This window comes from Pygoscelis adeliae, unplaced genomic scaffold (assembly GCF_000699105.1).
Source record: "Pygoscelis adeliae isolate BGI_AS28 unplaced genomic scaffold, ASM69910v1 Scaffold72, whole genome shotgun sequence".
Taxonomy (NCBI): Eukaryota; Metazoa; Chordata; class Aves; order Sphenisciformes; family Spheniscidae; genus Pygoscelis; species Pygoscelis adeliae.
In genome coordinates this window covers 1,276,310-1,290,562 of record NW_008824286.1, presented here as the reverse complement: position 1 = coordinate 1,290,562, position 14,253 = coordinate 1,276,310, and the positions used below count along the sequence as shown (strand labels likewise).

The 14,253-nt window shown below is 47.2% G+C and overlaps 1 protein-coding gene across 1 annotated transcript in view; it reads left to right on the top strand.

Annotated features, from left to right (window-relative positions):
* Window positions 1–13,447, top strand: part of TOX2 (TOX high mobility group box family member 2) — a 139,664-nt gene extending 126,217 nt beyond the window's left edge. The window contains exons 6-9 of the mRNA XM_009318654.1: window positions 1,428–1,508; window positions 3,471–3,878; window positions 7,034–7,164; window positions 12,322–13,447. Coding sequence (XP_009316929.1) covers window positions 1,428–1,508; window positions 3,471–3,878; window positions 7,034–7,164; window positions 12,322–12,358 — 657 coding nt within the window. The 3' untranslated portion in view covers window positions 12,359–13,447. The remainder of the gene's footprint in view (window positions 1–1,427; window positions 1,509–3,470; window positions 3,879–7,033; window positions 7,165–12,321) is intronic.
* The last annotated feature ends 806 nt before the right edge of the window (window positions 13,448–14,253 follow it).

The window sequence follows — 14,253 nt, the reverse complement described above, 5'->3', positions numbered from 1 at the left end:
TAGGGGAACTGATACAGTTTGAAAAAATAGTTGCTTTTCACAGGCAAACTCTTCTTCAGGCTGACATTTTGAAATGTAATTTTGTTCTGAATGGAGCAAATATAATACTTCCTGAATACCATAAAGCCAAAGACAAACTTAGGAAAACGCTCCATTTCAGAAAATTACCGTCTGAGACCTCAGTGTGTCAAGTTAAAACGTTTCATTACAGGAATCGCTCTCATTTAGCAATGAAAATAAGGTTTTCAAACCATTTTTAATAGAATTTATTGTACTGACTTTAAACTGAAATTCAGATAACTGGATAGTTTAACTGCTGGAAGGTTATTTTTCCTTTGGAGGTCCATGTTAGAAGGGAGCCTGGGGTGCTGCCGTGGCCATGGAAATTTTCAGGGAAACGAGCTAAATATTCCCACTAGGCTTCAGCATCTTGATTGTTGAACGCTGTCGTCGGTTTTAAAGCAGAATTAAATGTATGCAAATCTGTTCTAATTGAAATCAACTTTCGGTGCGCCGCTCGAGGAGGGCTTTGAGTTTCCAGCGGAGAAGAGGACTGATGGGTATTTTTCTCAGGAGTTTCTGCCTTTTTGCTGAAGTTTTTATTCCATTTTAAAATATTCTTCTCACTTGCTCAGTTTAATCTGTTTAACCCCATGGGGACTCACACGCTGCTTGAGACTGGCTGGATTACGCCGTTATTTTTACATATGTGGAGGACCAAACTCTGGGCAGAAAGGGGACCAGCATTGTGAAACGATCATGAAACATGTCTCATTACAGGGGAGAGAAGGAAGAATAAACAGTAATTCACTCTTACAAAGCTTTTTTTTTTTTTTTTTCTTCTTGGGGTAGCAAACTCTCCTGATACTTGCTGTTTCCCTGCAAGCCCCAGCTCCCAGAGCCATAAGATTTGGCAAAAATCTCAGCTTTTCTATGCTGAGAAAGGACTTCCCAGCTATCAGGACTGCGGAGAAGAGCTGGAGAGTGTTGAGCTCTAAAGGCTTAATAACAGGAAAGCCAAGAAAACGAATGAGTAGTTTAGGATTTCTGAACGTCTCACCAGTTTTTAAGCTAGTCCTGTCATTTGGGGATTTTGGCCTTTGTCTTGCTCTTCCAAGAGCCTGGATCACGCTCTCCCCTGGTTCCTGTCGGGAAGTGATTTCATGGAGTTCACCCTTTAAAATCAGGCTATGTCTTTTACAGCAGACGTGCATAAATACCTGCCTAGGCACGCAGACCGCTCTGGCCTGCGAAGCCTCCAAAAATCCCAGTGTGGTCCCATCCAGGGGCTTTAGTTGCTTGATTTGGGGTAAATTCCTCTCCAGCAGAAATGAGTTTTTCATGCACACGTTTTTGCAGGGTGCAGCCGAGCCCAGCAGCACCCTATCCTGCTTTATTAATTATTATCCATTGCTTGGTCCTTTCAGGCATACAAGAGGAAAACAGAAGCCGCGAAGAAGGAATACCTGAAAGCCCTGGCAGCGTACCGGGCCAGCCTTGTCTCCAAGGTACAGCCCGCACTCGCACGGTCGCTGGACGTGGCAATGCTAAATTAGTTGCAACTCACAGGACTCTCTGGGGAGGAGCAAGTTTATAAGAAATGCAGTGTAATCGTGCTATCAGAACTGATATCAGAGTTAGCCACCTTCCCGAGGAGCTGAAGGAAACGCTCTGCAGCGCGGTTAGGGTGGGCACCAAGCTGCCTTCCACCTTTAGCACCCCAAAACGAGATCCCGCTTTGGGTTGTCTTCATCAGCAGGTGTCACAGCAGGGGAGGAGTGTCCCTGCCTGGGGACAAAGAGGTCCCTGCTGCCTGTCCCCACTGCCAGTGGCTGTTCCTCGCCCAGCTCTCAGGGTGTGAGTGCAGCAAACGAGGGAGCACCGGCGAGGGCAGGAGGATGAGGCTCGCTGTGGGTGACACCGGGGACTGGCCCTGGGGAAGGTGACACCCCAGCCCTGGGCTCACTGGCCAGCGCTGGGCAGCAGCCAGGTGCCAGCATCCTGCCTGCACCCTGGTCCAGGCACTTGGGCTGTTCCAGCTGCGCAGGGGGTCCTGCTTCTCCCATGCATGCTCAGCCGAGAGCAGGGGTTTCAGGGCGTAAGACCCATAACTGCGGGTTGATGAGCATGTGAACACATACATGCTTAACGCACTGCGGTCAGGCAAAACCCAGAGAGCCCATTCCGGCGCCTAATAGTGAACTTTCAGGGGATTTCAGGTTCATACGGGAACTCCCAGTGCTGCAAGGCTGCGCCTGGGGCGGCGATAATGGGCCAGGTGTCTGCCCATCCCAATCCTCCAAATGTGGATACCCATCCCAGGGGACCTTGCACCTTGCCCTCCTCCATGACTTCAGAGAGGGGACGTGGGCATTTGCTGCCTGTGAATTTGGGGTGGCTCCTGCAGAGCTTGTAGGCCTGCTGGCTCAGGGGGATGCGCTGCCCTTGGGTTGTGAGTATGTGTATCAGGTTGTTTTCCCTTCAAAGCTTCTCCTTGGTACTATACCACACCCTCAGTGCTTAATCGTTGCATTCAGCTGCCATGGGAAATAATGTGATGTCCCAAATCAACCACCATCTGCAGGATCCATGTGATTGTGGTGGTGGGCTGGAAAGGCTCAAAGCCCTTGTACAGACGTGAGCACTGTTAGCTGTCTTAATTTGTAAACAGAACAGCAGCAAGGACAGAAAAAGGGAATGGAAAGGACTGTTTGGGGGTTTAAAAGCTCTTCTTGGTCTCTCTGGAAACCTCTGAGGGTCTTGCCTTGAATGTGCGTAGCAGCAGCGTGGGGCAGGTAGCATGGAAGGCATGGAGTCACCGCACTCCATGGCTTCATTTTTTTCCAGTTTCTCCAATGACCGATTCTTTGCAGAAGAGCAACTTTGTTTTGAGTAAAACAGCACAGTGTGATCCTGGCTGCCGGGTGAGAAGGGATCTGGAGTATCATTACAGAGCCCATCACAGGACAAAAACCTCATTGTCCGAGCCAGGAAATGTCCCGTTGTTCTTCTCTTTTTCCTGCAGAAATGAGGCCACCATTGTCTTGTGCATTATAGACCCCACCAAGGCTGCAGGCATGTACAAGATTAGGAAAGCAGACCAGAGTTTTTACAGTCCCATTTGTTCTCTATTGGAAGCAAAAGTGATTTTGTCACCCACCTGTGGGAGCTAAGGAGTGAGCTGCAGGCGGGCGGTTTGCCTCCACGCCAGTTAATGCCCCTCCGGTGCTGCAGGCTCTGCCGAAGGCACGGTTGAATTACTGGACTTTAATTTCCCAGATGTGGACACTGCACCCAGCCTGCGGCAGCCCAGCGAGCCGCAGGGCTGGGAGCGCATGTGCTGGCTGGTGGGAGAGGAGGAGGAGCCGCGGGGAGTCCGGGTAGCTCGGTTGGACAGACGGACGTCTCGGGACACATAACGATGTTTCCTCCCTTCCTTCCTCATCACCTTCCGTTCTATTTTCCCACAGAGCTCTGCCGACCAGGGGGAGACAAAAAGTGCCCAGAGCAATCCACCTTCCAAAATGATCCCCCCCAAGCAGCCCATGTACCCGATGCCGCCGCAGGCTTCCTCGCCCTACCCCAGCCTGGGCTCGTTCCTGTCCCCATCAGACCTGCAGAACTACCGTGGCCATCCCCACCCCAGCCTCTCCAGGACCCTCACCTCCAAACCCATGCTGCCCAGCATCAGTGCCTCCCCGCCACCCTCCTTCCAGATCAGCCCCCCCCTCCACCAGCAGCTCTCCTTGCACCACCCGCAGAGCTCCCTCCTCAGCCAGCCCCTCAGCATGCAGCAGGTCCCCCAGCAGCCCCTCCTGTCCCCCCCCATGGCACTACAGGTACAGCCCCCCATGAACGCCTCGCCTCCCGGGCAGCAGGTAGGTCCTCAGAGGGAGAGCGGGTTTGCGGCGTGAAGCACACCGTTTCCCCGCTTCCCATTGGGTCTGCTGGTTTCTGGGTGGCTTGGGGATGTTGGGTGTCGATGTTGTCCCCAGGGGAGTCTTCTCCTGGCTCCATCAGCCTGCAGATCTCGTCGTTTGGGGGTGACATTTTCAAGAGTGCTGAGCTGGGAGCACAAGCACCCCCACAAATGGGGCAGATTTGTGCAATGTAGCAATGAAGGCTCTTTCAGCGGGGGAGCATGTGGGAATTGGGGATGCCCCTGTTAAAAGCTCCTTGTGCGCCTCGTCCCCCAACCTCATCTGGTCATCTGAAAAGATGGGTTGGATAGTCAGGGAGAAACCCCTCTCGTGATATTGCTGAGAGAAGGGGGGACTAGAAGGGCATGGGCTAATAGCAGGGATCCGGGGGGGGGCAGGGCAGGAGGAGGAGAAAAAGGATAAAGGGAATGTCACAAACAAATATAAAATCAGTATTTTTCCAAAAACTACCTGGCAAGAGGAGAAAATGACTTTTGTGGCAGAGAGCTGAGAGCATGCAATGTGTGCTTGCATGTATGCTTATAGTGACAGCATAGCAGCAAAGCAAATCCTATAGACCCGTGCTATGAACGTGTAAAACCTGCTGAAGCAAACCATCCTGAGCCGTGCCCAGGCTCAGCACAGCAGCCCACATTCGGGGAGCCAGCCTGCGGGTTCAAAGTCTCTCTTCTTTAAACCTGCTATTAAGAAAATGTATCTGGAGGAAAAATCGGCTATAGCAAAAAACATTTCCTATACCTTATAGAGAACTTGCCAGTATACGAAGGAGGAGATGAGTGGTTTCCAGAGTTTCTCCATCTGGAATATGAACTGGACGAACTATTCACAGTGGAGGACATATGCGCTGAATTCACAGCTGCTACCATTTACTTGATGATACTTTTAACTGTAGTATTCACCCAGCTGGCTGAATAATTGTGTTTCACATGTTCGCTAGCTATATATCACAAAATTCATACAGCACTTTAGCAATGAACAAAGCTTTTTTTCCCCATAATGTGACCTATTCAGTTTGGGGCTAACTTTGAGAAAACAGAAATTGTTAATTTGGGAACAGATATTGCAGTGGAAGAAAAGCAAAGGAGAGCAGGGATGTGGAAGCACAGTTATCCTGGACCATAATAAAAAGGCAGCACGTGTGGAAAGGTCAGATCGTCAATCAGATATTTCTAACCTGCTCAGGGTATCCCAAGTAAATTCTCCAGCACAGTGATTGGGCTTTGGCTAATGAAGGCTCTTTCAGCGGGGGAGCATGTGGGAATTGGGGATGCCCCTGTTAAAAGCTCCTTGTGCGCCTCGTCCCCCAACCTCATCTGGTCATCTGAAAAGATGGGTTGGATAGTCAGGGAGAAACCCCTCTCGTGATATTGCTGAGAGAAGGGGGGACTAGAAGGGCATGGGCTAATAGCAGGGATCCGGGGGGGGGCAGGGCAGGAGGAGGAGAAAAAGGATAAAGGGAATGTCACAAACAAATATAAAATCAGTATTTTTCCAAAAACTACCTGGCAAGAGGAGAAAATGACTTTTGTGGCAGAGAGCTGAGAGCATGCAATGTGTGCTTGCATGTATGCTTATAGTGACAGCATAGCAGCAAAGCAAATCCTATAGACCCGTGCTATGAACGTGTAAAACCTGCTGAAGCAAACCATCCTGAGCCGTGCCCAGGCTCAGCACAGCAGCCCACATTCGGGGAGCCAGCCTGCGGGTTCAAAGTCTCTCTTCTTTAAACCTGCTATTAAGAAAATGTATCTGGAGGAAAAATCGGCTATAGCAAAAAACATTTCCTATACCTTATAGAGAACTTGCCAGTATACGAAGGAGGAGATGAGTGGTTGCCAGAGTTTCTCCATCTGGAATATGAACTGGACGAACTATTCACAGTGGAGGACATATGCGCTGAATTCACAGCTGCTACCATTTACTTGATGATACTTTTAACTGTAGTATTCACCCAGCTGGCTGAATAATTGTGTTTCACATGTTCGCTAGCTATATATCACAAAATTCATACAGCACTTTAGCAATGAACAAAGCTTTTTTTCCCCATAATGTGACCTATTCAGTTTGGGGCTAACTTTGAGAAAACAGAAATTGTTAATTTGGGAACAGATATTGCAGTGGAAGAAAAGCAAAGGAGAGCAGGGATGTGGAAGCACAGTTATCCCGGACCATAATAAAAAGGCAGCACGTGTGGAAAGGTCAGATCGTCAATCAGATTTTAATTTCTAACCTGCTCAGGGTATCCCAAATAACTTCTCCAGCACAGTGATTGGACTTTGGCTCTGCATAAGCAAAAGTGGATTCTCTAATTTGGTGATAGTCCAGAAATGAGCAGAAAAGGGGATCCTCATGATCGCTTTAATTGGGGTAGTTGCTGTTGCTGAGGGCAGCATTTTGTGACGCTTCATTCCACATATGTTTGCTAATCAAAAATTAAATGTAAAAAAAAAAACAAACCCCACTGCCCTAATTTGGATGTTTTGGAGGAAATCGTGTTCTTGGTCAGGTAACTACCATGACTCTTGTTTATATACATTGCCTAATGTTACCTAATAAAGCCAACCCCAAAAAATCGGGAAAGCTAATCAGTTTTCAGATAAAACAGTCCCGCAGCATCCTTGTTAAATTGCCAGCAGTGACAGCTGATGGAGAGAGCGTTGCTTGTGTGGATGTCCCTTGCCTTGTTACTGTACATTATGATGGGGTAACGCATTACTGCAAAGGGAGCTGCACTTGAAGTGGAAAAACGATTTTGATTGCCAGCATGCTGATGCAAAGGCTTTCATGGCCATGCGTCGTCCGCAGCCGTTCGCCACCCCCCGAGGAGGGAGGTCCTGACAAACAAGAGGGGGGAAGAGGGATGTAAAACAGATGTTGCTGTATTGACACCTGCTTGCAGCATCTCGTGCTCTGCAAGGTCCCACCGCGGTGGTTTCAGGTCCTGGGCTTGGACCCGCTGCTGTCCCTGGGGCTCGCCTTGCACTCTGCACTGCCGCGTTTCTGGGGCAATGCATGTAAACGTGTTTATGCAATAATATGTTTCTCCTGCTGTGTATACTCCTGTAACCCTTCCTTTCTTTTCCACCCTGCAGGACTTCTCACATATTTCGTCTGAGTTTCAAAACAGTGTTGGACCCCGTTCGCCTGGTGCATCAAACCCTCCAGGAAGCACTGAGTGGGACAACGACTACTCCAGCAGAGAGTGTGGGATTAACCACTGCAGGCCAGTAGACAAAATAGCACATTGCTAATGCACTTTCTATTATCTGAACTGTGACAGTGTACAACAGCTGAGAATCTGCCCTAAAATGTACAGCAAGTTGGTAGGCTAATTATGTCAGTGAAGTTCAAGGTTTCCTCTTCTCTGTAAGCTCACTGACGTAATGCTACGGAAGTGGGTAGCTTAAAAATCACAGACAAATTCTTCATTGGACATGAAGAGGTTTCCTTTTTTTGTGTTTCCATCCCATCAGCAATGGATGAGTTTGACATGTTTCCTTCTAGAGCAGGACAGGGAAGCCCAGTCTCCCAAGCAGAGTCTCTGGAGGTTTGAGGGTGGCCATGTCCATAAGCAATGTCCTTCTGTTCCTAAAGTGATTGTCTTTATCGTGAGGCCACAGCCTCCTCTAGTTGTCTCTAGCAATGGGTCCCTTATCGGTCCTGGGGTTTAACCGCAATAGGGTACAAAGCCTCATCCTCCCAAGAGCTGCACAACGCTTCGGTCCCCTGCGCCTTGCAGGAAAAGACCACCGTCTTCTGCACAGATCTTCCCCCTTACGCCCTACAAGCTCTGGCATGAACATGCCAGCGTGAAGGTCTGCTCAAATTCTACAGTAAATAAAAACATCAGCATAGTCTCAAAGCTGGGGAACGGCAAGGGTGTGAAATCCGTTTCCAACCTCTGCCTACTCCACTGCTTTTGGCTCAGCAATAATAGTTTAGAGACTGATATTGTGCTCTGTAAAACAGGTACGTGGTTTGCTGGGAGAGCAGGTAGGGAAGGAGGCTTGGTAGCTTCTGAGCATTGTTTGATTTGCTTGAAGTACTGGAACATAGTGCTTTCACTGGAGATAATAGCAAGCTCCCAGCCTTTTCAGAGCACAGCTCCTGTCTGTGCCAGCAGTGCACTTACAATTGCTGGGCTGGGCACAGACTGTACAGACATTTATTTCTTTCAGGGAAATAAATAACTTGCTGAGCCATTAGAATATCGCTGCTGTCTGCCTGCCTGAGGGTGCTCAGCTACATGGATTGTTCTGGGCTCTGCCAGCGACCTTTGTGTGGTCCTTCCTCAAGTCTCTGCAGACAACCCGAAAGAAGGAACCTGTTTGGGACTTGATGATAACAGTCACTTTAGATGCCGTGGGCAAAATGCTAAAGATGCTTGGAAGGTTATGGCACATGGATCCCAATTTCCAGAGGTGCTGAGCAGAGGCAGCTCCCAGAGAAGTTAGCCCCCCTAGAAATAAGCATCGCTACTTGGGGGGTCAGCTGGGAAAACACTTGATTCTCTCTGCAAATCCCACTGCCCGGGCCCCATGCAGAAAACTCAGGGCACTCTAGAAATGGGTGAAACGCTCCCGTAGCAGTCAGGATTGAGTTTTGTGTTGCTAAAACAAGCTCTGTGACATCTGGCTGGAGTGCCATATTGTAAGCACAGGGCCCATGCAATTCATGATCAAAGCTCATGCATTTCATGCCTTTGTCACAGCAGAAATATCAAATTTCATGGGTTTATTGCAGCTTCCTGGAAAAAAAAGCATTCTAAAACCAGACAGATTATGCAGAGACTTCCAGATAATTATTAGAGTAGATTATAGCAATGAACTCAGGTGGATATAGATCAGTACTGCAGAGAGTGCTTAGTGCACCGAAAAATGTCGTCGTCTCTGTTAAGGAAGGAGCCCATCTCCGGTGACTAGAGACACACGAGCTTCTGGCAGCCCAGCTCCCAAAGCTGGCTTGTTCCCATTTTATTGTAAAGCCTGGTGCGTCAGCAGTGCCGTCACCTCCTGCTCCTGCTAGCCCCTGGTATTTGCTGCCTAAGTGCATGGTCTGCATTGCTTGTAGCATTCACACGCATTTGTAGGACTGCAGCCCCGGTATGCCTCAAGGTTACACTCGTGACAAGAAAAGGGATGATCTGGTTATCATCATCTTCCTGTCTGTACTGCTTTCTCCAATGCACTTTGCACTAATTTGCAAGTGACGTTCAAAGTTACCCTTGGGCTCCTCCGTGGCACCTTGCCATGAGCCTGCATGAGGCTGCAGGGTGAGCTGTGTGCCTGAACGGCCCCGGCAACCAGCAGGACTTAGGCAAAGCAGTGGTAAAGGGAAGGCGGATCTTGTTGGGTTTGATTCATCCGTGCAATTTTAGGTATAATCGGGAAGTCTCTGGATCATGTAATTGCCCATTTCAACCTCAAAACGGCATTCAGCTTAATTGCGATTCAAGCAGCACTCTGAGGATCAAAATCAGCAATTGGCTGGAAAGAAAAAGGAGTATTTTCTGTTGTGAGGTGTCTCAGCTGTAGACTCCCAGATTCCTGAAAGAGAGGATCGTACCAACCTCCCCAGCACACAGGCAATCCTGTCTTGCTCTCCGGATTAGGATTTTTATTTCATGCCTGACCTTGATATTTCTTTAGTTTCCAACATGTGTTGGCACTGAGTTAGCTGGGGTAAAACCTCCCAATCCTACATTTTCTTTTGTGTTTGTCATCTAGACAACTTCTGAAAACCTAACAAGGTTGTCTTTCTCTCTGTCCTTCTCCATCTAATAAAGGAACTGCTGTAGGTTGTTGGGGGTTTTTTTCCCAGCCTATCAGTGCTAGTTAAAATGCCATTAAATTACACTTCTTCCCTTATACCCCTCAAATTCTACGATCCTGTGAGCAGACACTCCTTAATTCATAAATCAGCCATGTTAGAGAGAGTTTTAAATGTTTCTTAGCTGATGCTCTCCCCATTCTTAATGATTTTGTGCTTACTGACTTCCATCCAATTTTGCTAGCTCTTTCTGGGCTTAAGCCCAAGCTGTCCTAGATCGCTAGCAAAGACACGGGTAGCATTTCTCAGTTCTTGCTTAGTATATGACTATCACTTCCCACAAGCAATTGCAGCATACAATTATATTGCTTTTTGCCATCATACCACAAACTACTTACGTAGTCCCCTGTCTCCCTCACCTGACAGCCTTAGTCTCGCACTTGCTCTTTCCCAAGGCACCCGCTGAATACCTGTGCTTTGCAGTGACTTTCGCCAAGGGAGCTGGCTCACCTGTATCAAGGGTGCAATCACTTGCAAATCTTTCTTAATTCTTCAAGGCACCTCACTTGTTTTTTCTGCCCTGTCTTCTGATTACAACTCTTTCCATACCAAAGCTGTCTTCAGGTTTTCATTTACATTTGTCTCCTAGCATTTAGGTATTTTGGTGTTAACACTGAACTGGATTCATCTTTCTATGTCCTTCCTCTCATTTGCAAGGCAAGGATTAGGTTCTTTTTGGGTACCATCATTTAGCAACTTTTCTCCCCTCTTCCCACTCTCCTTTGGGCTAAAAGATGGGACGCTCTCAGTTATGCCTTGTCCAGAGGCACAAAACCATGTACAGCCACTTCATCCGGACACTTACAACCTTGCTAATTCCTGCTAACGTTGAAGTGATCCTCTCCAGATGGGGGAATTTTCCAAATCAGAAACTAAATGAGCAAACACTGAAAAAAGGCAAGGATACACCATCACAAATGCACTTAGTTTGGATTCAATTATTTATGGTAATACTTTGTAATGAACTGGGAAATGTTCTGTAGCATATTTTGTAAAATTAATGAAGTTTTAGTACTGGAATACCTCACTGCTGCTCAGTGGCATTAAATCTTTGCTGAGTGCAGTAGGGAAGACTGCATTTTAAATGCAGATTATAAAATGTGGAGATTAACGAAGTGCAGACTCTTCTGCGCTCTATCAGAAGACAGCTCTATCAACAGCAGCATTACCTTGCTGTCTGCTATTTCCCTGTTATTCCACTCATAAGCCCACCCACACTGGAATCTCCCGAAGCTTTGTAATGTTCTTCACCACCTTTTAAGGCCAAGATGTCTTTATGGAGCCAACGATGTTTCCATGAGGTCTGTGTAGATGATAAAACCCATTAAAATGCCTGGGTTTCAGAGCAAAACCCACATAGGACGTCAGCCAGGGGAGAGGGGCTTCAGCCACTCCTCTCTACTATGACCTGAAAAAAAGAGCACCTGGGTTCCCTCGTAGGACACTGCTGGTGGCAAGTTAAAAGTGCCAGCCAGCCCACATGGAGGGTTGAAGTACCAGGTACTACAGACAGGGAAGGGAGCGGTGATACCTATCTGCACACCTTACTGCAGAGCCGTCCACACGTGGCATGTCTCGATGGTGTAAGCTGGCTTCCCTCTCTACGACACACCTGGATCTCTTGAAATCAAACTTACTGCTTCAATAACACGATCAATTCAAGATCTGGTGGGCCAGGGTTGTGCAGAGCACACAGCCTGACTGCTGTCCCACCAGCCCTCCTCCGTAGCCTCCTGCCAGTAAGGCAGCACCGCAGTCTTCCTTGGGTTCCTTGTACCTCCTGCTGTCTTCATCAGACCCACGGGAAAGGCCGGCTAATCCTGCTGTCTCAAAGATTTTTTCCCTGCACTTCCTGATTATTAATTTTTCTAGTTGTACTTATTTTGGGAGAGGAGGAGAGAGTCATTGAGCAGATGGTGTCTCCTGCTCGCATGCTCTTCAGCCGTGAAACTTACGTAAATCCTCCTGGACACCCACAAGCATCTTCAGGCATAAGCCCCTCAGTCATATTTTTGAGACCCCCTACTTCTTATGCATTGCCAGAATGACACATTTTATCCAAAAGCAAGTGTACATTTTCTAAATCTCCATGGCTTAGTGTCAGTACAATGTGTGATGAAGAAGGGGGCCAGTGGCCAAGGGGCTGATTCCAGGCGCAGGGCTCCACAGCACGATGGTGGAGCTGGTACCAGCATCACACTGGTGTGCGCTGCAGGGGAATCCAGAGTTGGCCCTCCCCTGCAGCCCCAGCAAGAGCAAGAATTAAGACAAAGGAAGGAATTTATGTCTTAGCCCTTATTGTTGAAATTCAGGAAGAACTAAAATTGCACCAGGCTCTTACTCTTAAGTGCCTTCTGCTTGGTTCATCTCTGCACACTGGTCCCTTGGTGCAGACCACTTTATGTTTTGCATTACGGAGTGCCATAAAAACCATGGCGTGGCTGAAAACGGGTGTGCGACTGGGTGTACAAATGGTAATTTCAGCTCCCCCAGGCGACCTCCCGGCTGTTTCCCTGCCTGTCTCACCTTCTGCCTCTCATTTCTCTTACAGCATGCTGCCAAGGGACAAGGCACTCTACCTCACCTAAAACTCAACATCTGTTTTTGAGGAGGCTCAGACAAAGGACACTTGAGAGGGTCTATCTTACAGACTACCCGGAGAGGCACCGAGCAAGTCGTACGGACGAGAGAGCTACCACTGCACCTCGTCGCTGGCTTCGTTTCCAGGCTCTAAGAGCAGTTTTCTTTTATTATTTTTGAACTCTAAAGTCTACTTTCCATGGAAGCCCAAAACCTCATAAATCATGAAGAACAAAAAAATAAAAAAAATAAAAAAAATAAAATAAATAAACACAAAGCCAACAAAAAAAAAAAACTAAGGACACCATTTTTCTGCTTGCCATCAGCTTAGCTACAGACTATTTTCCTAGTGAACTGCTTTTAGACGCAGCATAGGCCCAGGTCTGGTGTCCTACAGCATTAGGCCAGCTCAGTAGGAGGATGCACTCTTTTGACTTGCTAACAGCACTAAACTTTGTGCAAGAAAATGTGAAGTTTGTGTGAATATTGTACATGCAAAGGCCTTGGATGTCTGGCGAAAAAATGCAAAAAATAAATAAAAACTATTGCTAGGTAGGTGGGGGGAGAGAGCAGAAGGCAAAATACGAGAGGAAAAATGTGAAAAAGATCATGAAAATATAATTTGTTGGATAGTTGTAAGTAGTTTACTAAGTGTTTTAGAGCTGTGCTAAAGACATCTTTAAGATTTTTTTGTGAAAAAAATTAGTAGTTTACTTTATAGTAAAAGCATTTTATATTAATTGTAGCACATTTTTTAGTTATACATAGAAGGAAGATGTGTATAAAAAAAACAACAAAAAAAGCCTGCCAAACTTGTTTCTATTATTTGTACAGCAAGAAATGGACAATTTATATCCATGTTGTATGGCATTATTATATTTTTTCTGCCATATGTCCATCTATTTAAAAATTGCTGACAATGATTTTTGTCTATTTATGAAAAATTAGAGAGCATAAAATTGATTTCTCATAAGGTGCATTTTTGGGTTTTTTTATTTTTTATTTTGTTTGATGGTGCTGCTTTCGCAGCACCTGGCACATTTGGTTCGCAATGCTTATCTTACCTTTCTTTATAATAAAACATATGAAAAGTAGAACTGAACCAGTCTCTCCTTATTCTGGGGGCACACCCTGGAAATCTCCCGGCCAGCCGAGGTCCCTGCCTTGTCCTTGTCCTCCTCAGCTTTCCCACCCCTCGCTCCTCTCCCATCACATTCTCACTTGCTTTCTCTTTCTCCCCCCCCTTGCTCTGGGCCAATACTACTTATTAAATGTATCTGCGCTCACCCCCAGCAGTGAAAGCTACCACTGAACAATGGCAGACAGGCAAGCATTTTCCTTTCATTGTCTTGGAAAATGCCAACTTTATACTCAGCAGAGGGTACTTTCCTTTCTCAAGCAATAACTTGTTGCCCTATGCATTTGCTTACAGAGCTGTCCCGTGCCCCAGCCCTACCGACCCTCCTCCCTTCTGCCAACCCTTGAGCAGACAGAAAATGTCCTCACAGACATGGGGACACCAAGCTGCCTGGTGGCCACCAGCGGATGCCCGCAAGAGCCCCATTTCCAACTTTTCCTAGGAAGCGTGAATGAGAAGGACACGAAAAGGATGGAAAATTCAAATGGCATAAGGATGGAATTGGCATTTCGATCCTTCCATGGCAAGGATGGAAAATTCAAATGGCATAAAAAATAACACAATGTGAAATTTCACACCCTGGGCCACCTGCCTGGAGGAAACCTGTCAATCAATATACCATTTTAAGCCCATTTGTAGACGCAGCTTGGCCATAGGAGTCTCACCACATTGTGTCACTAGCACACGAGTTACTGTCATTTAGATAAGGCCCGATTTCTTCCCGTGTGCATTTAAATGGAACCGTGTGAAGCTGGGGCATGGCTG